This window comes from Acomys russatus, chromosome 3, assembly GCF_903995435.1.
Source record: "Acomys russatus chromosome 3, mAcoRus1.1, whole genome shotgun sequence".
Taxonomy (NCBI): domain Eukaryota; kingdom Metazoa; phylum Chordata; class Mammalia; order Rodentia; family Muridae; genus Acomys; species Acomys russatus.
In genome coordinates, this window is record NC_067139.1 from 32,736,670 (window position 1) to 32,764,558 (window position 27,889).

The 27,889-nt window shown below is 39.0% G+C and overlaps 2 protein-coding genes across 3 annotated transcripts in view; one reads left to right on the forward strand and one right to left on the reverse strand.

Moving 5' to 3' along the window:
* Positions 1 to 27,889, reverse strand: part of Cenpp (centromere protein P) — a 195,698-nt gene that overhangs the window by 33,494 nt on the left and 134,315 nt on the right. The gene's annotated exons all lie outside the window — the stretch shown is intronic.
* Positions 808 to 27,865, forward strand: Ecm2 (extracellular matrix protein 2). 2 transcript variants are annotated; one of them, XM_051171078.1, is made up of 10 exons: positions 808 to 1,011; positions 6,433 to 6,747; positions 11,014 to 11,202; positions 13,090 to 13,647; positions 15,774 to 15,889; positions 17,694 to 17,829; positions 23,085 to 23,242; positions 25,070 to 25,209; positions 26,234 to 26,560; positions 27,514 to 27,865. In XM_051171078.1, the coding sequence occupies exons 2-10, from the start codon at positions 6,462 to 6,464 to the stop codon at positions 27,680 to 27,682; spliced, it is 2,079 nt and encodes a 692-aa protein (XP_051027035.1). In that variant the 5' UTR covers positions 808 to 1,011; positions 6,433 to 6,461; the 3' UTR covers positions 27,683 to 27,865. The 2 variants fall into 2 exon arrangements, with proteins under 2 accessions (XP_051027035.1, XP_051027042.1); XM_051171085.1 differs by having other exon boundaries at positions 812 to 1,011; positions 13,156 to 13,647; positions 27,514 to 27,855.

Below are 27,889 nucleotides of genomic sequence, written 5' to 3' on the forward strand. Positions count from 1 at the left end.
CTGGTAATGAGGAGCCTTACTGCTCTCTTACACACACACACACAACTATCTAGGTGTGGTGGTGCATACCTTTAATCTTAGGACTGGGAGACAGAGGCAGACATATTCTGTGAGTTCAAGCCCAGCCTGGTTTACATAGTGAGTTCCAGGTCAGACAGCCAGGAATGTGTGTGTGTGTGTGTGTGTGTGTGTGTGCGCGCGCGTGCGTGCGTGTGTGTGTGTGTGTGTGTGTGCGCGCGCGCGTGTGTGTGTACGTGCATATATATACACTTTATATAAATATGTAAGAATATATTTCATATACATATGATGAAATCAATAATTTTGAGACAGGGTCTCATATAGCCTAGGCTGCCTCAAATGCCATATGTAGCCCAGAATGGTCTTAAAAGTTTCAATGTCTCTACCTCCTAAGTGTTGTGATTACAGGCATGTACCACCACCCAGCTACATAATTTCTAATGGTACTGATATGTAGTTTTTGTTTCCATAATAAGGACAAATTTGACCCAACTTAAACAGGATTGGAGACACATACAGCTTTTCTGTGACAAGAAAACCATCCCTATTAAGCCTGACAATCAAACGGTACGTTGGCTAGTTTGAACTTCAATATTCATATAATATATTTATGCAAACAGCCTATGAAAACCGCAGATTTTCAGATCACTTTTGTGGCTAAAGTTTTGCCTTTTCAGCCTGCAAAGGAAATGGTCTCCCCAACCCCCGCCCAACTTCTGCTAATGTTTTCCACTTTTCTTGTGGTTTAAAAAAATTTTTTCCCCCTTGGTAACCATTTTCCCTAGTTACTTCTTTGGCTGATTTTCAACACAAAGAACCAAAAGGCATTTTTCCCAAGGGAGCACTTATTTTACATTTTACTAAGAAGTCAGCTAACATTTTCAACATTCCCCTCTGTTCTTTGTTTTTAAAGAAAGTTCTGGTTTTGTTTCACTTTCAGCGGGAGACTTAAATGACACCAAGGAAAGCCTACTTAGTTTAGATTTCCAGGTAAACATATTTTAAATTTTAAGTTTCTATGGCAGTATGTGGCATGGCTTTAATATCTGGTATTTTGTGTGCAAATATGTTTAATCCTTCAGGAAATTAGCTCTGTACTAATAGACTGAAAGTGAAAAGTATGCTTTGTTTTGTTTAATCATTTCTTTTCAGGATGACTGTGTCCCAGTATTTCAAACGTTAAGGAATTATATTTTCATATATTTAGTGGAATTATGTGATGAGTAATATATCAACTGATTTGAAACTTTAACTTTTCTCAGTTCTTACGTTCTAAAGGGACATAAACGTTTAATTAATAGCATTTTCCACTTTAAATTTGCTGGAAGACACAAAGAATAATAACTTGTGACTTTATAGGTATATTCAAAATTATGGATACCTTTAAAGCTTACTTAAAACAAGTGATGAAAATTTTTTATGGAGAAAATAAGTTAATCAAAGTTTACAGATGATATTCAATATTTGGACAAACATAAAAGGTCAAAGAAAGCAAACACATCACTTGGTTAAAATGATATTGTGATTGGAGTATCTAGGAACAGGGCTATAAAGTTCCTTATTAAATATTAATCAAATGCAAAATTCCATAAGCCACTGAATATGAATTAGTACTGATGGCTCTTTCTTTCTTTCTCTCTCTCTTTTTTTAAATTTTGTTTTCCGAGACAGGGTTTCTCTGTGTAGCCTTGGCTATCCTGGACTCACTTTGTAGACCAGGCTGGCCTTGAACTCACAGTGATCCACTTGCCTCTGCCTCCCTGAGTGCTGGGATTAAAGGTGTGCACCACCATGCCTGGCTAAGAGGGCCATTTCTTAAAATTTATTTAAACTAGATCCTGATTTTGTTAAAATTAAGACAGCTTTGCCAATTTACTTCTTTAAAAATCTATTCAGATTTCTAAATTAAGAAGAAATGAGTTCATTTAAAACAGGGAGACAAACTAAGAGAAGGGCCTCGGGATCACAACCCAGGGAGAGTGCCATCCAGCTGAGCAGGCACACTCTCTTTAGCACTCACACAATTCCTTGACAGGTGAGTGCTTATAGGAGGTTGGGGGATGAGACAATTCATGCTCATGGGAGATCCCTGGAGGTGACCTCTAGAGTCCTGAGGCCCAGAATCAGAGTTTTCATGACCCTCAATAATTGCACATATAACTGTCAAAACAAACAAACAAGCCAGTGTACATGTGTACATGATGCAGAATATTCATGCTATGTGTCCATCAGGGCCCACTGTTCTTTATTAGCTGTCCTCAGTATAACCATTTCTTTCTGTCACACACAGCATACCACACACACAATTCCTCTCCAACAAATCAGCATGTTCCAACCAGGAACTGCCCCTTCAGCTACATTTTCATTGTTGCCATTGCTCCTGCTTTCCTACATTACTTCAGGTGCCAATAAGCTTGCTCCTTCTTCACATTCTGCAAACTACTTTTCCTGAAACTAAAGTAGATCATAAAACGGTTAAACATAATTTAATTTCAATGACCTAAAGTAATGATTTTCAAATACCTGCAGTACTTATACAAATATCCTGAACAAAAGTTTGATGCTGGAGTTGACATGAAGACATCCCTGAGGCTGCTAGCTGCTGAGTTCAGATGATTCGAGGTCAAGCCCACATGGGTGAAGCCAGATTCAGAAGGAGATTTTAGTAGATGAAGCTACAAAAAGAACTACTGAGATTCAAGAGGGGAAGCCAAATATACATTGTGCCTTGTCTCTCAAGTTCCAAGAAATAATAGCAGATATGTTAGTAACAAGCACACGGTTATACAGCTGCACTGGGAAGTAAGAAGAGCTTATGGAAAGGCAGAAGCTGGGAAGTCACTCATTACTAGCTCATAGCAAAACTTATGAATGTTAAGAACATTTCCATAGGAAGGCAGAATAAAAAGTCTTCCTACAAAAGGATGGGAAGTGAATTCAAGTCAACATCTCCACAACACTATAAGAATGAGAACCATCTGGGTGTGGTAGCTAATACTTGTAATCCTACTACTTGGAGGAAGTGTCAGGAGGATTGCCACAAGTTCAAGGTCAGCCTAGTCTACATTGTTAGCTCTAGGCTAGCCATGGCTATATAGCAAGGCCCTGTATCAAAGCAAAAGGAAGACAAAGTGTGAGAAAAGAAAATAATAAACTAGTATCTTAAAAGTATTCAGGGAAAAACTATTTTGAAGGTACAATTCTAGTTTCTAGTTTCAGCCAAACAGGATATTTTCAGACATTTAAGATCCACAAATTTTTACCACGCTAAGAGTAAGAAATACTTATTTCTGCAAAGAACAAAAGGAATCCGAAGGCATTTCCTCTGACAAGGAAAACAGACCTACTCATCTACTGAGAATGAATAAGAAGATGAGAACACAACAGAGCCAGTGTTTGGAATAAGACTGAAACCCAGACTGTGTCAGGACTGAAACAGCTTTGCTTCTAGAAACATTTGTGGATTCCAGAAGAGGTGGCTAAGAGCTTACATGAGCTTTAAAAATCATTAAAAAGCTTCACAAAGCTGAGGAGAAACACAGAACAAAGACCAGGACCAAGCAGTAGGGTGATAAGATCAGTGATTGTGATGTTAGGAAAACTAGACCCATGGTGGTAATACTGGATGCAGTGATGCCCAGCTTCAAATCACTAGGTTCATTATTGACAATGTCTGTAACATTACAAAACATCCTAGGGCCAAACATTTCATGAGTTTTTTTTTTTTTTTTTTTTTAATGGTTTTTTTGTTTGTTTGTTTGGAGACAGGGTTTCTCTATGTGGCCATGGCTGTCCTGGACTCACTTTGTAGACTCACTCTGGTCTTGAACTCACAGAGATCCATCTGCCTCTGACTCCCTGAGTGCTGGGATTACAGGCGTGCACCACTGCATCTGGCTCATTTCATGAGTTTTTATATAGTTTCTGGCATAAATTCAAAGAGCATCAGACAAAGGTAGAAATTTAAAAAATGGCTAGAATTCTAAAAAACAGATGCTAGGTATAGACAAAAAGACAATTCAGAAAACTTTATCCTAAGACTTTAAGACAAACATGATTAAATGTTCAAAGAGTAGAATATAGAATTAGAAATTGTGGTATAGAGTTGAAAACAAAAATAATTTACTGAAAACTAAGAAATACAATAAAAGAAACAAGGAGGCCAACAGTTGAATTTAATAATACATATGCCATAGCTAAGGAGAATATTAATAAACCAGATCAGTTACAACTGTGAGAATGAATCATGTAGTAACATGAAGATACAATGGAAAGGTGGTTGCACAAATGACTGTAGTTCTGAAAAGAAAAAAAGTACTAAAGCATATGGAAAGAGCTGAGGGCTTAAGAAAACAACAACTCAAAAAACAAGAATCCACAAATTGGACCCAAAAAAAAAAAAGCAGCTGTCACACATGTTTAATCCCAGCACTGGGAAGTAGACGCAGGAGGATCTCTTGAGTTCCAGGCCATCCTCGTCTACAGAGTGAGGTCCAGGACAACTAGGGCTACAGAGAGAAACCCTGGCTTGAACTCCTAAAATTCAGCATGTATTTAAAAGGTATCATGAATCCTAAGTGTAACAGAACCAAAGAACTTCACCTTCTAGATGCCCTGCAGGAAAACATCTGAAGGCCAAGGAGAATATCCAAAAAGTGGCCAGAAAAACAATATGCTATTTTAAAAGTAATCTGAGTCATGACTTCTCGATTAAACCAATAAAGGAAGTCATGGCGACATACTCCTGTTATCCCAGCACTTGGAAAGTATAGGCAAAAGGATTAGAAAGCTAAGGTCATCCATGGCTATACAATGAGTTGGAGGCCACGTTGGGCTACATGAAATCCTGTTTAAAAAAAAAAAAAAAGAGTAGAATCAATACAAATAAAAAGACAGGAAATGATATCTTGAAAACATTAAACACCATCAACCTAAAATCTACGCAGCAAACATGTACTTTCAGAATTAAGGCAGTATGAAAGCATTTTCAGTTGAAAAAAAAAAAAAGAGGTGCTCTTCAACAGAACTGCGTAGAATGAATTGCTTTAAGACATTTTTTTGAATGAGAAGGTAAATCTAAATAAAAGTCTGGGGATACAGGAAAGGATGAGAAGAAAAAACGTTAGGGAAATCCTTTAGAAGCAGCTCTTCGGCCCCATATCTGACCACTTCCCCTTGGTGGGGAGGCCTGGTGGCACTCAGAGAAAGGATAAGCAGGCTACCAAGATGAGACTTGACAGGCCGTGACCATATGGTGGGGGAGGAGGTCCCCTCTGTCACAGACCTAGGGGAGAGGAATAGGGTGAAAGAGAGAGGGAGGGAGGGAGGGAGGAACAGGAGGATACAAGTGAGGGGATAACAATTGAGATGTAATCTGAATAAATGAATTAAGAAAAGAAAGAAGCAGCTCTTAGGTGGGGAGCCCGCCATATGGCAATGCCTAGAAGTGTTCTTGGTTATCACAACTGGGTGAAGGTGCTGCTGAAAGAGGCCAGATCCTTACAAAAGAGAATAATCTGGCTTTGAATCTTGGTAAGTGAAGAGGTTCAAAAATTTTGATCTAAATGGTTTTTAATACAAAGCAATGACAAGAAACTTTTTGTTTATTGTGTTTGTATGCATGTGGAATGGTGCACTTGTGAAGGTCAGAGGACAGACAACATGGGGATTAGTTTTCTCCTCCCATTGGGGAGTTCCTGGGATCAAACTCATGTTATCCTGCTTGATGGCAAGCACCTTTATTCACTGAGCCATCTTGCCAGCCTGAAAAATAATAATCTTTTCATGATAATCTGTTGATACATTATGTTTGACAAATATGGAGAATTTAAAGTATATGGTGAAAACTGCATTTATGTCAGAACGGGCTAACTGAAATCAAAGCCATCTTAGTTCTTGTACTGCTCATGAAGAGCTAAAAGGTATTATGCAACCCCGCCTCCCCCAAAGAAAATTAGTGAGCGAGAAAATGATAGAAGAGGTGTGGGTGATAATCACAGAGTACCCTAGCACATGGAGAAAAGCAGCAGCTCAAATGCCATAGCACTTGGCTATACAGGGAGTCTTCTGTGGTTCTGCTCTACCGTTTCCTGTAATTTGCATTTTACTGGAACACTGCCACAGTCACCTAACATCTACGGCTGATTCCAGACTACAATAGCAGAACTGAATAGTTAGGATGGAGCACAAATAATTTACAAAGGGTTAGATGTTCATTATTTGGACTTTTATAGAAAAACTTGGCTCAAATACAGATATTCCAAAATCTGACCTGGCAGTAACACTGCAGGATGCAGACCACACATCACATTGGTGTTACTTCTCAAAGACTTCTGCTGCTTCCTCAGACAACTAAGTCAACTTTCTGAAGTAAACAGAGTCACTACTAACTGGATTTTTGTTTCCCTTTAGAAGTTTGTTGGTGAAAAAAAAAATCAAACATGAAACATGGAGTTTTGTTTTGTCTCATTCTGCTTATCATTTTTCAAACCAATTGTGAAGAAAGCGAACAAACTCTTAGACGGCAAAGGAGGAGGATGCATCAGAGACGACTCAGGAAAAGTTCTCCCTTCCACCACAGAGTGAACAGGCAGCCTAAGCTTCAGCAAAGCACTGCCACAGCAGCAGCTAGCTTAGCCACTGCCAACTCCGATTACAATGTGGAGGAAAGCTTAGACTCCCTTCTAAGCCATCTTGGAGTAGAATCAAGTTACAGTGTGTTACCAGGTAAGAGGATGAATGAGGGAGAAAACAACTCTATGAAGTGAACTCTCTAAAGGAAATAGAAAATCAATTTTTGTGTTACCTTTTGATATATAAACACTAATTTTAAAATAACTTTGAAAAATATTCAAGGAATATACTTATACAAATTAATGGAAAAATCTTATTTCTCAGTATAAAACTGTAATTATCAATATCATATTCTTTGTTTTTGTGTTTTGTTTTGAAACAGGGTTTCTCTGTGTAGCCTGGTCTGTCTTGGACTCACTTTGTAGACCAGCTGGCCTCCAACTCACAGAGATCCGCCTGCCTCTTCCTCCCTGAGTGTGGGGATTACAGGTGTGTGTCACCATGCCCGGCCTGATCATATTCTTAATACAAACAATATATGTACCAATTAGTAAAATGCCTTTCACTTACTGTGACATCATCTAGAGAGGAAGCCAATCAAATGATGTTGACACAGGGCTATTTAAATACTTTCAAGACAAAAATTTTTGGTTTTGTTTTTCTTTTTTTGGTTGTTTCTTCAAGACAGGGTTTCTCTCTATAGCCTTGGTTGTTCTAGAACTCAACTCTGTAGACCTGTAGGCTGCCTTGAACTTATATAGATCAACCTGCCTCTGCCTCATAAGTGCTAGGATTAAAGGTGTGCACTACTGCCTGGCTAAGACAAAGTTTTGCTAAGTAAAACTGGAATAAAAGTTAATGTACTCATATTTACTTTATATAGAATTTTAACTTTCTTTAAAAATTTTTTTTTCATCCGTTCTAAGAGAATGCCATTTAATGAGGACTTTTCTTTTCTTTTTAATACTTTATTTACTTTTTTTGGTGTGAGGGTGTCAGATCTTGGAGTTACAGACAATTGTGAGCTGCCATGTGGGTGCTGGGAATTGAACCCCAGTCCTTTGGAAGAGCAGGCAGTGCTCTTAACCACTGAGCCATCTCTCTAGTCCCCTTTTCTTTTCTTTTTTTTTTTTTTTAATTTTTATTTAAGTAATTTATTCAGATTACATCTCAATTGTTATCCCCTCAGAATTTTGACTTTCTAAAGGATGAAAAGTATGGAAATTCTACCAAAGATTTCAAGTAACTATTTTTTGAAACTAGTATTTAATGAATGATTAACAATTTTCTAAGTCTGGAAAAAAAGTAAACATATTATAGGTATGTTACCATTAAATAAAGCGTTGAAAAGACAAAAGAAAACATCACTGCATCTTCTTTTGTACCTAGTATTTCACAACCTGTTTCAACAAAACCACTAGTTTTAATTATTCTTTCATGACAGTAACAAAAATAACAAAATTATATAGAAAAGGAAACTTAGGTTATAGTTGCTAAAAATATAAATGACAAGTATATTAAGTGCTAAAGAAAATAAAGATAGCATCTCAGTTAAATGGAAGCTATTTAAGCTATAAAAGGAAATTAAAAACCCTCAAACTAACATGCATAATATGGTTTCACATACTTAACATTTAAAAATTTGTTTTAATTTGAAGTTTTATTACTTGTGTGTGCATGATGTATGTGCATGTGGGGATGCCACACGCCACAGCACATATGTGAAGGTCAGAGGATGACCCTAAGAAGCCAATTTTCTCCTTCCATGGCAAGTACTTTTATCTACTGAGCCATCCTTGCTGGCACAGACGTTATTTTTTAATGAAAGGTACTATTTTATTTATTTAAAAAATACTTAGGGACTGAAAGGGTGGCTCATTGGTTAAGAGCTCATACTGCTCTTGCAGTGGACTGGAGTTTGGTTAATAGCATCGCGTCCACATTGGGTGGTTCACAACCACTCATAATTCCAGCTCTAGGGGGCCCTATATTTTATTCTGGTTTTCATGGGCACTGTATTCATATGCACAAACCTACACACAGATACACATAGTTAAAAATAAAATATAAAAGTTTTATTTTTTAAAATCAGCATACAAAGCATTAGGTTTTATTGTGGCACATTCAAACATATTTTTTGTTGACCTTCCTCCTCATTTTTTCTCTCCCACCCCTTGCCCTGACTAATACTTCCCTTCCACTCTTACTTTACATGTATTCTATAGCCTTCCCATTTTATAACCTATACCAATACTCACCCTACATATTATATAAGCACACATATAAAAATTAAAAGGGTAGCTTAAGAGAAAATAGATGGGCCTAAGCAATACTATATTGGGGCTGTAGAGATGGCACAGTGGCTAAGGCCTCTTGCTGCTCTTACAGAACAACTAGGTTCAGTCCTCAGCACCCACAAAATGGTTAACAATAGTCTAGAACTCCAGTGTCAGGGGATTGGATGCCTTTTTCTGACTTTTGAGGACACTGTATGTATGTGGTATATATACATGGAGGCAAACTACCCACATATATTAAAATAAACAATCTTAAAAAAATTATTATAGCTGGGCATGGTGGTGCATGCCTTTAATCCCAGCACTCGGTGGGGGAGGGAAGGGTGTGGGGGCGGGGGGCAGGGGGGCAGAGGCATGTGGATCACTGTGAGTTTGAGGCCAGCCTGGTCTACAAAGTGAGTCCAGGATAGCCAAGGCTACACAGAGAAACCCTGTCTCAAAAAACAAAAACAAAACTATATATCGAGGTAATCTAGACTCAGAATGATAAATTACCACATGTTGTCATATGTAGGCCCAATTTACATTTTCTTTTTGAGATGAGGAGTTTCATGTTGCCCAGCTTGTCTTAAACTCCCAGATTCCACAATCCTCCTGTCTCAACCTCCTTAGTTGGAACTATAACAGGTACAAGTCACTGGCTTAAATTAAAACAGAAAATATACTACCACCAATAAAAACTACATGTCACCATCAGTAAGAATATAGAAAATGCATGAAACATTTCCAAGTTTTCCAAAAATGTTTTCCAGTAGTCTTAAAATACATTGAAAATAATACTTGAAAAATTAAATATTTTAATTTATTTTCATGTACTTTTTGGGGGGGCGGGGTTGAAGACAGGGTTTCTCTGTGTAGCCTTGGCTGTAGACCAGGCTGGCCTCAAACTCAGAGAATCCCTGCATCTGCCTCCTGGTGCTGGGATTAAAGGTGTTTGCCACCACTCATTCCTCTCCTGTGCTTTTGACACCTGTACAGAGGCCAAAGGACAACCTGCTGATGTCAGCTCTCCTTCCACTATGAGTCCTGAGGATTAAAGGCAGGTGTCAGGCTATGTCAAGGTTGGCAGTATGTGCCTTAATCTTCCCAGACTTCTCACGGCTCATGATTTGTTTTTATCATCTTAACACACATAACATAAACTTCATTACTGTTAAAGCACTGTGCATTGTTTAATTCGTTGACATATGCTATACCCACTGTAAGTACTGGACCACAGCTGACACCAGAGTTGACTCCCAGCAAGTTGTGTTTGGCTTCCACATATGTATGCCCCCGCACCCCCTGCCAGAATAAAGTGAGCGTGATAGGGTGATTATTTTGGTATGTGCATTTTATTTTAAAATGTAGTAACAAAACAAACTCCACAAGGCTGTACTGTCTTGCTGGGCAGTCCACAGAAGCTGTTTTATCTTTCTCTGTGTGCCTATCTACACGGTGAGCTATGGGCTCATTAGTATGCTTGCAGTTCTGTGTTGGGATGGAGCTACACTCCTTGCTCCTGTTGAATTTTGTTGTGGCCATACAACTTCTCTGCTAGTAGAATTAAATACATTTAGAACTCAAGCATGATTTGTAAACTTGCATTTTCACTCCTGGGACAACTGGAGAAGCCTGCTAGAGGAAGCATGTTGTCTGTTGCATAGCAATTATACGCAAGCTGAGTCCCAGCATGTACACTTTAAGTAAATGAGAAATGGTTGGGGTTTAATGGTTGTTTACCCTGTGACAGAACTTAACACATCTTGACAGATAGAAGATAGATATGAAATTCAAAGACCAGCTATTAGGAGGCGGTCACTCAGCAGAAAAAAGGAGAGCCAATGAACAGCATTTCAGCCTAGCAGTCTGTAGGGTATTTAACCTGTGCATGGGTGCATAAGCATCTCTATTCTCAGTTTGACTTTGGACTGTGTTTTTATCTATTCATGAATTCTGATAACCCTGAATGCAGGGCATGGTGGTGCACTCTTTTAATCCTAGCATTCAGGAGGCAGATGGATTTGTGAATTGGAGGCCAGCCTAGTCTATACAGTAAGTTTGGGACAGCCAGGACTACATAATAGAGAGACCCTGTCACAAACAAACAAACAAACAAACAAAGTATCCCTTTCTCTACTAGGAAAGAAAGGACACTGCTCTGTAAAGGGCATGATCATGTACAACAAAGCCGTGTGGTCTCCTGAGCCCTGTACCACCTGCCTCTGCTCAAATGGAAGAGTGTTCTGCGATGAAACTGTGTGCCACCCTAAGGCGTGCCCTTATACCGTGAAACCGGAAGGAGAATGTTGCCCTATCTGCTCTGATGCTGGTATATATATAAAACAAAGTATCACAGATAACTTAGTCTTTAACTTGTATTTTCTTATTTTGTCATTACATTAAGGTATTAAATTATTATAAATGTAGCCACCGAGGTACTTAAAATGTAGTTCAGTGCTGATAAACAGAATATCTAGGAAAATGTATTTAGGGTACAGAAAGAGATTGTGGCCTTATAGTTCTAATTCTTAGACTGAGTCAAGTTGAACCTGATTCTATTTCATGTGTGGATCTTAAAAGGCTTTAGAGGCACAGGAATAGAATTCCTACAATAAACCCTGCTTATTAATTAGTTAAGGATTTTATTTGGGTCTATCTGTATATGCACCATTCTATTTAATCAAACTTGTCAGGACTATACTAATCACTATCAGGAGAACAAAGGAGTGATTTATAACCAGAGCAAACAAAGCTTCAAGCCTCCTGGCTCTTCCCATCCGCCTCCCACAGGCAGTACAGGAATCCACCAGGGGTCTGAGGAAGCCCAGTAGAACACATAAGTGTGGGCTAGGGCTTGGTGTTCTTGGGTGGCACTTCTGTACTGGAGATCACAGCATAGATTTCACTGGATGCTTACTGATCTGTTCTCAAATTAGAGTGGTTTCTGAACAAGTGGGGGTGCCCTCTGGAGGTTGGCTTAGGCCTCCTGGAAGAAAGTTTAGCTAGTGACTTATGAAAATAAACAGTTGTTAAATAATTTGATAGGCACAGATAGGCAAATTTTTTCTTGTCAATATCAAGACACCTTCTCCCCCACAGATGACCAGAGGACAGGTACTGACAAAAGCCTCCTGCCAGGAGGAACTTCAGAATTCTTAGAGATTAGACTTTGTATCACACTATTAACTATTCCACTAAGGCACCGTACTTTCTTTTGAGACAGTTTCTCACTGTGTAACTTGGGCTGGCTCAGAACATGCTATATAAGAACATACTAGCCTCAAATTGACAGACAGTTCCCTGTCTCTACTTCTGCCATCCAAATGCCGGAATTAAAGACAAATACCATCAAACCTTTCATGAAACATCACACTTTAAAAAAATGTTAGAAGGTGTGCTTGTTGAAACTGACTCCTTAAGGTAAAATACAAGGCTTATAGACAAGATTAAAAAATTCTTAGACATTTTTCAAAGGGCCTAGAGTCATCTTGAACTGTAGTTATATTAGATATGCAAACTTGGACACAAAAGATTTTACATGACTAACTATGACACCTTTAGCTTCTATTTATTAATTTTCTTCTTTCTTCTGCATGTTTTGCTATGGATGTAAAAAGACAAATCTTCAGACTTCATAACACATACTGAATGACTATCACAAGTAACTTCTTCAAATAATTATATCTTTGAGTTCCTTCTTGGGATAGTTTGCATATGATTAGCAATTAAAAGTAGAGAGATGATTACATGAATTTATAAATTTTGATGGAAGAAAACCTATGTCCTATGAACTCATTTCTCTTTAGAACTCTTCAAAGTGAGAATAAATCTAGACTATATTTTCTTTACTGACTGTCAAAGATGTACAGAACAGTATCTATTATAATGGTGTACTATCTAATGATATCAAAGCCTCACAATAAAAGTGCTTTCTGTTTTGCATCATGTGGCAATATTATTCCCTCTTTAGCTTACCAATTAGCATAATATTCTAGTGAAAATAAGTACTACACTATTTCGTACTCATGGGCACCAAAATCACATATCTACAGCAAATCCTATAAGAGAAAGTTACAGTTAACGTCAAGGAAAAACTTCAAGTGCGTTTCATCTTTACACAGCAGTCAAATCAAGAGAGGGAATAATATTTACTAATTTCATTTTCATTACGACTTTCTCCATTGCCTCTGTTACTTCATCCTTCTGGGGTCATTAGCCTCCTATTCTCTACTCAATGATAAAACACTACATGATAAAAATGAATTTTCTGGTGATTCTTCAGAACAAAGAGAACCCATTAATGAACTTCACAAGCAAGTGCTACCTTCTCAGATGGAAATGGACCAAGTAGTCATAAAAAAAGCACTTCAATCTGAGGATGATGAAGAAGTAGGTAAAGAACACAGGGAACACAAGAAAGAGACCTCTGAGCCTACTAAGCTTCGCAGTGATGGAGAAAGAATGGAGGGAAAGCTGAGGCCTGAGGAGGAAAGGAGGCCAGCACATCAGCCACTCTATCATGGAAGAGGGGAGGAAGAGGCCAGCGAGGAGGAGACTGAGAGTGAAGGATCAGAGGAAGAGGAGGACAAGGAAGATGCCATAAGAGGAGACGTGTTCCGAATGCCCTCCCGGCTCATGCCTGGTATTCCAAGAGGCAGGCCACGCCTGCCCAAAGGCTGTTCCCTGTCCTACAGGACTATCAGCTGCATTCACGCAGCCTTCACTCAGATCCCACCAATAACAGCACCACAAGTAACAAGCCTGGAGCTGGTTGGTAAGAGATGATCACTTATTTCATGATCAGATATAAATGGTAAATTTTACTGTCCTATGAATGTTGCTTTAATTTAATAAGGACTAATTTTATTGTCTTCATACAGATCAACTGTGCAGCAGAGATGGACACACACTGTAGAATGACCCAGTTAGACTTAAAACAAACTCTAATCAAATGGTGATTTTCCAAGGAGCACTTTAAAAAATTAGCTTTAATGGGGTATACTTTGTCTGTGTAATTAAACTTATTTATCAGCTGGGCATGGTGGCACATGCCTTTAAACACAGTACTCAGGAGGCAGAGGCAGGTGGATCACTGTGAGTTCGAGGATAGCCTAGTCTACAAAGGGAGTCCAGGACAGCCAGGGCTACACAGAGAAACCCTGTCTCTAAAAACAAAAACAAACAAACAAACAAAAAACCAAACCAAAACAACCCAAAACTTATATAGTTCTACAAAATTTTACATATGTAAATACCACTACAGTTAAGATACATATTTCCATCACTCCCCCAAGTTCCTTGTAGCTCTATTTCCTCCAGTTGCTGGTCACCATGAAACTGACCTGTTTTGTGTTTATTGATATGATTTTTGAGTTTTACTAAATAGAATCACACAGTAAGCCTTGTGGTTAGACTTCTAATGCTTTTAAAAATCACTAGTTCATTTTCTTTTATTCTCAGCAGTATACTATTGTATAAATTAGCTAGAGAACAAGTGATTTTTTTTTTCCAGCTTAAGGCAATTTTTTCTGTAACTGCTGAAACATCCACATACAGATGTCTGTGGGGACCTATACCTTGATTTCTCATCAAGTCTGGAAGTAGCACAATGGGCTAAGAGTTATGGAAACACACTTTTTAAGAAACTGCCTAACATTTTCTAAGGTGGCTGTCCCATTGCCACAAGCAGCTATGGCTATTCCACAATCTCAGCAGATTGTATCATCAGTTGTTTTATTTCCTTAAGCTGTTCCCATGAGAATGTGGTGTCCAGACCTTTTGACCATGTCTCTATCACACTACCAGGGAAAGTTGTGAGTGGTGGAGTATTAAGATATCATTTGTGGAAAAAAAAAAAAAAAAAAAAAAAAGATATCATTTGTGGCTGGGTGTGGTGGTGCACGCTTGTAATCCCAGCACTCGGGAGGCAGAGGCAGAGGCAGGCAGATCTCTATGAGTTCAAGGCCAGCCTGGTCTACAAAGTGAGTCTAGGACAGCCAAGGCTACACAGAGAAATCCTGTCAAAAACAAACAAACAAACAAACAAACAAACAAGCACGTCTGGCTTATAGGGATACCACGGCAGAGGTATCCTTAGGATGCAGATGTGAGGAGATCTGAATGGGTCCAAGATATATGTGCAGGAATGGAAATGTGCAATAGGACACTGCCAGTGTCAAACATACTAAAAATTTTTGTGGTCTCCTTGACAACAGGTTTTTATGTAAAATCACTTAATGAATTCGAATGACTGGCAAAGCCTTCTCCTGTGGCCTATGTGGCAGGTACCCTCTGCCTTACAGAAACTCAGTGAAAGACTAAAGTCATGGGTGGGATGAATAACCCATTTAGGGTTATACAGTCTTTGTTTTACAAGAAGCTGTTTAAAACCATTGATGGCTAAACTAGTCAAGTGTTAAGACAAGTCCGTGAAAGTGAAGGAAGTGAATTTTTTAGCTTGAAGACAGAAAGGTATACTCTCAGATATGGTGATGAAGGTTCTTATACAGAGAAAGAAACATGCTCACAGAATTTTCCTTTGATTTCTTGGATACATACAGCATCAAGTGCCAGGAAATGGCAATGTAAAAATATGAAGGGAGCAGTCAGTTTCTGTCTAGCCTCACAGAAACACACCGTTGTTGTGAACGCACAATGCTACTAGTCCTGCCCAACAGACTGCTGTGATTATTTTAAGACACACTTTTGACTGTTAAATTGTCTCATCCCAATCTTTTATTTTTCCAAGTGTGCATTTATTTATATTTCCTGTCCTTGTTCTGGATATTACTTTACTTTCCATATAAAGCTCTCTTAATATTCATGTATAAGGAGACATGCACACGTATATGTACATATCTATATATGCACATGTGTTTAATACAACTATTGTACATCTAGGGAATTCAATCATCTCCATTCCTGATGAAGCATTTAATGGATTACCAAATTTGGAAAGACTTGATCTGAGCAGAAATAATATCACGTCTTCGGGCATAGGTCCAAAAGCATTCAAGGTACACATTTCTATTAGTATGTAACAAGATAACTCCTATTGGCTGTGGTTGGAGGTGAGGAAGGGAAAAATAAGCAGAAAGATTTTTATTGCTAATTTTCTTCTATATTAGGTTTCTTTTCTGATGTCCTTAAATTACAGCCATGCTCTTTCTTGATTATAGTTTGATGCTTTACATATGTTAATCTTCTAAGAGTAGCAACAAGCCGGGTGTAGTAGCACACACTTTTAATACCAGTACCTGGAAGGTAGAGGTAGGCAGATCTCTGAGTTCAAGGCCAGCCTGGTCTACAAAATGAGTCCAGGACAGCAAGGGCTACACAGAGAAACCCTGTCTTGAAAATTAAAAACAACAACAACAACAAAAAAACCCCCAAAAAACAAAACAAAACAAAAAAGCAGCAATGGTAAGATCAGACATAATTAATGTTTTGAGTTTAAGGAATAGTTTTCCCCTACTTTTATATTTCTCCCCAGTAGGATAAGAGACACTGGTCTGGTTTCTTGGAATGTATAGAACTGTCCAGTAATAAAGTAGGACTCCTGTAAAGACTCTATTAAGATGGTCAGGCAAGTAAAGTGAAGCTTTCTGAGTTTTGCACAGTGGACAGAATATGGTGGAGTTTTTTTTTTTTTTTAAAGACAGGGTTTCTCTGTGTAGCTCTGGCTGTCCTGGACTCACTCTGTAGACCAGGCTGGCCTCAAGCTCACAGTGATCCACCTGCCTCTGCCTCCCAAGTGCTGGGATTAAAGGCGTGCAACACCACGCCTGGCTGGTGGAGAATATTTTAGCAGAGAGATTTTAAAAAACAAAACAAATGAGCTCATATGAGAATTAGTGTGAGATAGATTAGGGAGCTGGAGTGAAAGAGAAAGGACAACAAATATGCAAAGAAAACAGATTTGAGCAAACAATCTTTTTTGAAAAAGGAAAGTTCTCAAAGATCAAGGAATTTCAGGGAAACAAAATTATAAGCAAGAGAGGGAAGGTTGGTGTGCATAAATGAGAATACGTAGATCATGTGCTGTAAAGCCACAGTACGGCCCGCGGCACCTCACCAGGTTACTTTCCCCCTCTTTGGATAGTATTCTGGGTCCTCAATCTGACTGGAAACAAATGACTGGCCTCTTTGGTTCTTTCCTAGTCCTCTGGGTCCGGGCGGGCAGATAGCAGGACTCCTAGTGCCTGCTTTGTATTCTCCATCCTGTTGACATAGAGAGTCACAGACTTATCCTATAACTGAGCAAGTAAAAAAAAAAAAAAGTCATAGATAATCTGTTTCTTGATTTGGGGATTCTCTATCTTGGTGAAACTATGAAATTAATCATTCTGTGTCCACTTGGTGCTGCAGGAGAGCCTTGCAATAAGCATGCAATTATTAGTGTGGAAATATAGTGTTCAAAAGTCAACTGTTTGGATAATTATAGACAATCAATTGTTTTGAATTTTTAGTGTATTTTTATTACTTAAAACCATTATAAAATTTAAATATATTTTTATCATATTCTTCCCCTCCAAATTCTTCCAGATCCTCTCCATCTCTAACAACCTAAATATATAACAATGCTTTTATAATAATTTTTCTAACAAATTTTAATGCAACTAGAAACCTGAACTTTATAAATACAGTAAAATTAACTATTAGCATTCACAACAGGTTCAAATTACTGTATTCAATTAATTCTGTTTATTGCTAAGAAGGTAAAATCACAGGCCTCACAAAATAAGACCGACCATTTTATGAGGACTGTTGTGAAATAGTTGTGACTGAAAAAAATGGTAATTTTGAGATTTGTTTTTTAAGTTTTTGAAGAAGTTAATGCGTCTGAACATGGATGGAAATAATTTGGTACATATTCCTTCAGAATTACCATCTACACTGGAAGAACTCAAAATAAACGACAACAATCTCCAGGTTATCAGTGAAAAAAGTCTATCAGGTATTTAACTCGCATGCAAGCATGTGTGCAATGCTCACACGAATGCTTTGGTGACCAGAAGTAAATGATTTCAGGTGTCTTCCTCTATAATTTACTTTATTTACTCCCCCCCCCTCTCCCCCTTCCCCCCCACCCTTTGAGACAAAGTTCTCTCACTGAACCTGGATGACTGGCTAGACTGGCTGGCCAATACAGTAAGTTCATTGGATCTTTCTGTTTCTACTTCTTAGAGTTGTCTTGCAACACCCACTTTTTACCCGAGTGCTGGGGATCTAACTCAGGTACTCATGCTTGAAACAGTAAGCACTTTACCCACTGGGCCATTTCCCCAGACCGATTTAAAAAAAAAAAAAATTCTTCTCTCATATATTATATCCTACCACAGTTTCTCCTCCCTATTCCTTTAGAAAAGGGCAGGCCTCCTGGGAATATCAACTAAACATGGCATATCACATTTTAAGAAATCTCGCCACTTCCCCTCATATTAAGGTTGGAGAAGGCAAACCAGTAGGAGGAAAAAGGTCTCAAAAGTAGGCAAAGAATCAGACAGACTCTGCTCCTAATGTTAGGAGTCCCACAAGACCAAGCTGTTGGCTCTCTTTCTACACAACTGTGACATGTATGCAGGCTCCCTGATTGTTGGTTCAGTCTCTGTGGACCCCTAGGAGCCCTGGTTAGTTGATTCAGTTGGCTGTGTTCTTATGGTGTCCTAGACCCCTCTGGCTCCTACAATCCTTTTTCCCCCTCTTCCATTGTTTGGCTGTGGGTATCTGTATTTGTTCCTATCAGTCTCATTGATGACAATTATGCTAGGCTCTGGTCTACGAGTATAGGAGAGTATTATTAGGTAACGTTTCATTGACTTTTTTTGCTGGCCCAGACCAACATTTTTTAAACAATAGACTTTATAAACATTCTTCTATTGTCCTATAGAAATTGGTTTACAATATTACTAAATGCATAACTAGAACATTTTATGCTATTTCGCCATTAAGCTGATTAACTTTAGTCATGTACCCAAGAAATATAAGTCTCCAACTCCCTGAACACCAAGTATTGGGGTGACTCACTGTGTCCATATGCATTGCTACTTAATTTTCTGCACGCTGGAACCTCAATCCAAGCATATGGAAATTCTGTGTGAAGGAATGAGCATGACTGTGAGGCAGAAGTGCTGTTGAATAGTGGGCAAGGAACCTCACAGTAGCAGCCTTGGCAGCTCTGTCCCTGAGAGTGTGAATGCTGAAGTCCTGCTATCCACACCCCATGATATATGAAATGAAGCTGCCACCATGGCTTGGGTTTCTGATGGGCAACTGAGTGAGGAGTGCTTAATCCCACTGGAGTGGGCTCTTGTTCTTTCTCTGGTGTTAGGCAGCTGAAGTTGTTGAGCCGCAGCTGCACAGAAGTGTCATCATATTTCACTTTACACAAATCCTGACACCTTTGATTAGCTTATGAATTCCCTTAGGATAGGCTGCCTAATTTTCTTTTTCATCTTCATAGCCATTAGCATTACTCTTGAAGTATAGTGTCCAACACTTTCTGCTAATGAGTTGAAACATAGTTATTGAACAATATTGAGAGAGCATATAAAGGAATAAACAATCAAAGTATTACTTCTGTTAGCTTCCAAAAACTTCATAGGAAAAAACACTTCCAGTGATGGGAAAAGAACAGCAATTATGAGAATTGCCAAATGTGAGGATTACTCAGTTTCCAGATGGAGTCAAGTGTGCACATGAAGAACATTAATAACCACAGATTTTGATGGGCTTTGTCATATGGAAAAGACACTGGAAACTCTAGTTTATAACTGCTCTATTAGACAGAAAGGAACAGAGTTGAGAACAAGCATATAAATAGGCTGTGTGAACAGAGTTTACATTTCTACACCTGCCATTAAAATGATACCCTATAAAACATAAATTGCTAGTTTTTCTTTTCTGAGGCAGGGTCTCACTATGTAGTCCAGACTGGCCTTGAACTTCCAATCTTCCTGCCTCAGCTTTCTTGGTGCTAGACTTACAGTTATGAGTCAGCATATCTTACCATATACTTCCTATTTTGAAGTTTTTCTCATATATCCCTGGAGTTTCTCAGTACACTTTGTCCCTCTTGGACAAATACTTTGTACTTCCAGAGTGTTGATTTGTAGTCCTGGGTGGACTGGCTATCTTATCTCTTATCTCGATGCACCAAGCACAGAGGAAGCCTCGTCTTTATGCTGGTGGCTCTTTTGCTGTCACATCTCTTTTGCTGTCACCTAAGAAGTCTCCTGAACTTATTGGGTGGCTTGGGCTCTGACTCCTGCTGTGTACTGGCCCCTGGGGTGCTAGAAAGTCCTTGGCTGAGGCAGCTACTGCACTCCCTTGCCTCTGGTGAGTTCTACTGCTGTGGATGCCAGCTAGCAGGTGAGACACCTCACTCAGTGCAGTGACACAGCCTTTCTGTGTCTTACCTCCAAAAGCTTTTATTTTCTGGTAATCCTTCCGTGGTGCAGCCACTCACCAATGGCCTTTGGATCACAGATACAGAGAAGTGGAAAATCAGGAGAAATGGAGCATGTGAAAGAAAAAGATAATTCTAGATGCTGTAGGAACTGTTGGCAGGATGGGCTGGTAGTTGAGTTGAGGGAGGTACAAGGACACACAGAACAAGTGAAGTGAAGGAGATCATCTGAGACTGAATGTGAACTAAACAGAAAGAGAAGCTCTACCACTGTGGAAGAGTAAAAGGCGGAGGGAGGAACAGTGGGAAACAGGATGTGCCTCAGAACATTCTTGTCACGCCTAACAGCCAGAACAATCAAAGTCACTATGGCTGTTTCAGTCCACAAGAAACACTAACATGTCATTGTATCCACAATGAGTCATGACCTTTACTCACAACAAAGGCCTTTTACCTCTATTTTCTAGTTATGAATCCTTTCAACAGTGACCTCAGATCCAACTTAAATGTTGTTCAGCTCGCTTCTGACACACACAGAGAAAACAGCACAGGAGCACAAAGCATTGTAAATTTGTTGTTTCTCAGGATGTCATGTAAAAAATGTTACTTCTACTCTCCACTTTTCAGTGGAGAGCTTCTAAACTTAAACATCTCAACCTATATATTAGAGAACTGCAGGATCCTCCATACCTTTAATTTTGGAATTAAGATAGAAAGAAATATAACTATGGATTCCAGTCTCCTGGCTGTCTTCCCTACTTCCTATAACCTAATCCTTGTTGATCCTAAGTACCAGCACCAGAATAATCTGTTCTTATGTGGATTTTGTCATAGCATCCTGACAGGGCACAATGGCATGCCCTCTGAACAACAACTTTACTCTGCTGCATACAGCCCACCTCAGGGTGAGGTCCTCATCCCAGTGAGCTCACACAGCATGTGCTCACTCGGCTGGCTCAACCTGAAACTCTTCTTAACTCTATCTAGTTCTTTGTATTTCGTAAGAGCCTATCACAAGGCCTATCACTTCCACACCTCTCCAATCCACACTACTTTCTCTTAAAATTTCCTGTCAATTTTTTATCTCTACTCCTCATGTGACTCTCTGCTTTGTTGCCCAGAACAGGTCTGAGCTGCACAGGCCTGAGCTGCAATGCTGATGACAGAGGCTGAACAGGAAAACATCCCTTATTTGGGGAATCTTGTCTACACCCTGAACCTGTGACTCAGAGGTCTCTGATTATGTTATTGTTGAGTGGTGTGTGCTCTATCTGACCTAGATGATACCACTCCTGAAGCTAGTAGAAACAGTGCAGGAAAAAACAAAACACACAAACAAAAAACCTTATTTGTATAAAGGCCTTCCTTGGTGGCTCAGTCTGAATACATAGAGAATTATGACCATCTTTCTTAAATAAAACAAAACAAAACAAAACAAAACAATAACAAAAAACCCCTTTCATTTGGCTTCATTCAATGCCAGTAAATGAGTAACTGTGATGGCTGGTGGGTTGTTCAAGACAGAGTCCCACTATGTAGCTCTGGCTGGAACTCACTGTGTAGACCAGGCTAGCCTCAAACCCAAGAGATTCACTTGCCTCTGCCTCCTGAGTGCTGGAATTAAAGGCATGCACCATCATTCCTGACACTCTGCTATATTTATAATTTCCTTAGAGCTGCAGGACAGTATTCCTTTCTGTGTTACAGAGAAAAGAATCACCACCCCATTGCCTATTGCATTACCAATTCAGACCTGCAGGTATTTGCAAACACCTCCATGACTTTGATGATACTCTCACTCCTTGTCCAAACTGAAATTCAAATTCCAGCTTAGCAAGTGCCTTACTCATGATTATGATTGTTGAGATGAAACACCATGACCAAAGCAACTTGGGAGGAAAGAGTTTGTTTGGCTTACACTTCCTCATCACTATCAACAAAGGAGGTCAGGAAGGATCTCAAACAGGGCTGGAACCTCAAGGCAGAAGCTGATGCAGAGGCCATGGAGGGGTATGTCTTATTGGCTTGCTCCGCATGGCTTGCTCATCCTACTTTCTTATAGAACCCAGAACCACAAGTGCAGGGGTGGCCCTACCCACAATGGGCAGTCCCTATCCCCAACATTGATCACTAATTATAAAATTCCCTACAGGCTTGTGTTCAGCCTGGTTTTATGGAGACATTTTCTCAGTTGAGGTTCCTTCCTCTCAGATGATCACAGCTGTGTCAAGTTGACATAAAACTGTCCAGCATAGGGAGCATGGCTTCTAGAGGTGAGCCTTACTCCCTGCCTATCTTCTGTTCTTCCTGGTTTCTGTTCCCTACACATACTTGTACCTTTCAACACCTGAAGGACTACCCCAACAACTCTTGTCCAGGTAGAATTGTGCAGAGGTCATGTATAAAATACCCAGGAGAAGGATTTATGGGGGAAACAAAGATAAAGAAACCACAAATGTCGAAATACATTGCATTTAAAAAAAATTGGTTTCTTTCCTCTTTTTACTGTTTCTTCTTTCTACAGTGCTGGGGCTCTGGCTCAGGTCCTAGGCAAGTGTTTTGGCACCTAGCTACATCATTAGACCAAACTGCATGTTTTTAAAGTTATTCTAGCCAGGCGGTAGTGGCGTATGCCTTTAAACCCAGCACTTGGGAGGCAGAGGCAGGTGGATCGCTGTGAGTTCGAGGCCAACCTGGTCTACAAAGTGAGTCCAGCACAGCCAAGGCTACACAGAGAAACCCTGTCTCGAAAAACAAAAACAAAAACAAAAAGTTGTTCTAATATTTGGATAATTTTTTTCTAGACTTAAATCAACTTGTCACCTTAGAATTGGAAGGAAATAATCTCAGTGAAATCAATGTTGATCCTTTAGCTTTCAAATCTTTGAAGAGCCTATCATACCTACGTCTGGGAAAAAACAAATTTAGAATCATACCACAAGGTCTTCCTGCTTCTATTGAGGTACTGATATTTTTTTTTTTTCTAATTTCTGTTTTGTTTTGTTTCCTTAGACAGGATCTTACTATGTAGGCCAAAGTGGCCTAGATGATCCTCCTATGTGCCATTACATTAAACTTCTAATGTTTTTTGTTTGTTCGAGACAGGGTTTCTCTGTGTAGCCTTGGCTATCTTGGACTCACTCTGTAGTATTTGCTGGCCTTGATCTCAAAGATCTACATGCCTCTGCCTCCCTGAGTGCTGGGATTACAGGCATGTGCCACAGCGCCTAGCTTTTCTTTTAATGTTTTAGATGTATTACATATTACACAAATATATAAGACAAATATATCCTTCAAATATTATTAGTGTGGCACACATATGAGTACAGGTATACACACATCACAAGGTGTATACGGAAGTCAGAGCACAACATCCAGGTATTGATTTTCTCCCTTCCACCATGGAATCTTTGGGTTCAAAGTCAGGTTATTATGTTTGTGTGGCAAATATTGATATCTACTAAGCTATCTTGTTGGCTCTAATATTAGAAGATACTGTAATATATATTAAACTCAATAGAGTTCTGGTCCTACATACAGAATTCACTATCATCTAAGTATTATTACATGCACCTGATAAAATGAAAAATGGCAATGATGACGGTTCTTGTGGAGAAGAGACTAAATTACCCCCAACCCAGCAAGTTTAACACTTGTCCCCTGTTCTAGAGACTAAATTACCCCCCAACCCAGCAAGTTTAACACTTGTCCCCTGTTCTAGAGACTAAATTACCCCCCAACCCAGCAAGTTTAACACTTGTCCCCTGTTCTAGAGACTAAATTACCCCCAACCCCCAGCAAGTTTAACACTTGTCCCCTGTTCTAGTTAGGGTTTCTGTTGTTGCAACAAAACACCATGACCAAAGCAACTTGGACAGGAAAGGGTTTATCTGGCTCACACTTCCATATCACCGCTCATCACTGAACGAAGTCAGGGACAGTTCTTATGAGTAAATAAATTATAACTCAAGTCTAAACACATGAGCATAAAATAATTATAGACTATGAAACAGTGGGAATCTGGTCTGAAGCTAAGGCTCAGCCAGACTGGCACCTCATGTGTCAGCCCTGGAACCTAGGGTGGGCATTACTCTCTCTACAGGCCTGGGTTTCTCACTGGTGAATTGTGCTTATTTCTATTCCTAATTTTCAGTGTTCTGTAGCTCAAGAGACATAATTAATGTAAGTTTTATATTGCTGGAAATTTATACAATTATATACTATGCCATATCGTATATTATGGCTAAAAAGCTAAGTATACTTGGTTGAAGAGATAACTTAGTTGGTAAAATGCTTGCCACACAAATGCAAGAATACAGGTTTGATTTCTAGCACCTATAAAAAGCTGTATGTGGTAGTGTGCACCTGTCTTTCCAGCATGGGACAGGGAGACAGAGGGCATCTCTGGGGCCCACTTGTCCAGCTAGTCTAGCTGAATCAGTGATCACTAGGTTTAGAAAGAGACCCTGTCTCAAAAACCAAGGTAGAAGTGACTGAGAAAGATACATCTCATACCAGCCTGTCCTCCACATGCCCCTGCATGCATGTTCACATACACCCACACTTAAATGTGCATATGCATAACACACAAATTAACTTAATCCCATAATCACTATAGGCAGTACTTTTTATTTTGCTAGCTATATAATTCAACTTAAAAGTATGAACTCACTTGAATAAGTAATATGGTTTTAAATAATACTAATGAGAAAAGTCTATTTTAGTTTTTGTGAAATTGGGTATCACCAAACACAAATGGAAGAAAAATAATATTTTCTCTTATTTATAGGAGTTATACTTAGAAAATAATCAAATTGAAGAGATAACTGAAATTTGTTTCAATCACACCAGAAAGATCACTATGATCGTACTACGTTATAATAAAATAGAAGAAAGTCGGATTGCTCCTTTAGCATGGATAAATCAAGAGTAAGTATCTACCACAATTTAACTTTCAAAGCATCCCTTCACATGGAACTGTTTCTGTTAACTCCAACAATTAGCTACTTCCCTGAGTTTGCAAACCATGTATTACATAACTAGCATTATGACCACTGCCTTAAGTGCAGAGTTAGCAAGAAATGAGGGCTGACTTCTAACAATCAAATGCCACCCTAGCAATGCCTACCTCACAGGTTGTCAATTTAAACAGCATAATCCTATGCACACAGAGACACCCTTTATTTTCATCATTTATTGGAAATGCCAGACTGTAGAGGCCAGGCCTGTCGTTCTACTCCATACTCCCTTCTTTGACCCAAACCGTTTCTCTATCTTTAGAAGACTTTGTTTGAGAATAGAGGTACAAAATAGAATCCACCTTCCTAGACAGCAATCAACAGCCTATTTTCAGTCTTTAGCAAAGAGTGGACCTGTTGGATATCAGGTCCAATGGATATGTACAGACATAAGCTACACACCTATGCAAAAATATGCTTCCAGTCGACCAGCCTGGGAAATGGGTTATTCAGAGAAATGAAAAGAAGCTTTGGATCCAATTGGAGGATAATTAAGTCCTTCATGAATAGGAGTCATTATTGGGGGATAAGGGCTAAGCAGAAGCCCTAGTAGACTCAGGGGAAGCTTCTAAAACAAAGCAGGGAGCTCACCACATTCCTAGGACTTCCCAGGGCATGAACACTCTAGATTCTTCCATTTTACTCTAATCCCTTTATCTCACCTGTCAGGAAACATTACTGAAACTAAAGACTCCTGGATCTCATTTGATTCAACAATTGGAACTTAGTTCCTCCATTTCCCAAAGGCTCTGAGTTTTTCATCTGGACTCTGATGCACACCCATAGCTAAGGAATAGTAGAATGCTGGTAAGAACTTGAATTTGAGAGCCAAACAGACCAGGTGGCATCATCTAATCTAGTTCTTTTTAAGATCACCAGGATGGCCAGTCAGCCTCTTGAAGTTCCTTATCCTGTTCACTTTTTGTTTGTTGCAGAAATCTTGAATCTATTGACCTCTCCTATAACAAGCTTTACCATGTCCCCTCCTATCTACCCAAGTCGCTGCTGCACCTTGTACTAATTGGGAACCAAATTGAACGGATTCCTGGCTATGTGTTTGGCCATATGGAACCAGGCCTGGAGTACTTGTACCTGTCATTTAATAGACTTTCTGATGATGGTGTGGACCTAGTCTCATTCTATGGGGCCTATCATTCCCTGAGAGAATTGTTTCTGGATCATAATGACTTAAAATCCATACCACCTGGAATAGGAGAAATGAGAGCACTGCATTTTCTGAGACTGAACAACAACAAGATTCGGTAAATTTTGGATTTTTCAAGTATCAATTTAAATTTTGGTTAACAAATATTCATAATATGAACATTTAGGTTTATTTTGAAGAGGAAAATGGTGCTAAAGATAATTAGAACTAAACAAAACTGGCAATGTTAGTAATAGCTAAAATGGAATAGGTATGTGATGATTAAAAATGATTTCTAGTTTTGTATTAATTTTGTCAAGTTCTATAGTATTAAGTAGAACGTTATTACACAGCATATAGTATCTTGGAGACAGAATCATTTAAGGCTGTAAAGCAATAAATACACTATACTATAATCCCCATGTATATACAGAAAGTGATGTGCAGAATATGAAAATTGTCCAAATCTTGAGTTTTTATGAAGGGAAGTTCTGAATACATTTACTGGGACTCAACTTACCTCACTTTGGTGAACATGTTTCTTCCTGTTTAATCCTTATGCTTGCCTAGGGAGCATGGATGACTAGAAGATTATCTGGAACAGTCTGGAGCCAAGTATGGTGGCTCGTGCTTATAATTCAAGGTATTGAGAGGTGAAGAGGAGGATCAGGAGTTAAAGGCCAGCCTTGGCTACACCCATACAAGAAGAGAGGCTTCTGTTTTAAATCAACAGTTAGGAAGAACTCCCTGACTATGCTCCATTAGAGCACTCTTGTAGCTTCATTTCTTATAGTTGTGTAGATACAGTGATATATCTCTGTTGCCTTTTCTCCCATTTTGAGACCTGGCATTCTTCCAGAGTAGGCTGCCTAGAACTCAATTGTAATGTAATAGTGAATGTAAACTTACTCACTCCAATTCCTCATCGGGTTCCTGAGTACTGGAACTATAAATGTGAGTCATCATGTCATGCCTAATTGTATTTTAAGAACCAGAACATTTTTTAAAATTTCTAAATTCTAAAGTTAGATTCTTGGACTGCTTATAATTTACATGTCTATCTTTCTTTAGGAATATTCTTCCTGAACAAATCTGCAATGTTGAAGAGGATGAGGACTTAGCTCTAGAACATCTTCATCTTGAAAACAATTATATTAGAATTAGAGAAATATCATCCTATGCATTTTCATGCATAAGACTGTATTCAAGTATTGTTCTTAAACCACAAAACATCAAGTAGTTTTGAGTTTTCTTTTGCTACCTATAAATTTTACCCATGCATTAAAGAAAATTGCATCTCTTTATTGTGTGTGTGTGTATGTTTGGACACATGAGTGCAATGCTCTCAGGAGCCAGAAGAAGGTGTTGGATGCCCTGGAGATACAGTGACAAATGATTCTGAGCCAACTGATCTGTGTGTTGTGAACTGAACTTGGGTCCACTGTAA

What these genes read in the sequence shown, in the direction of transcription:
- Ecm2 (XM_051171078.1), top strand. Translation starts at nt 6,462, where the DNA reads ATGAAACATGGAGTTTTGTTTTGTCTCATTCTGCTTATCATTTTTCAA. An exon ending in AAGTTACAGTGTGTTACCAG is followed by an intron (nt 6,748 to 11,013) that starts GTAAGAGGATGA and finishes TTTCTCTACTAG; the next exon opens with GAAAGAAAGGACACTGCTCT. An exon ending in CTGAACAACAACAAGATTCG is followed by an intron (nt 26,561 to 27,513) that starts GTAAATTTTGGA and finishes ATCTTTCTTTAG; the next exon opens with GAATATTCTTCCTGAACAAA.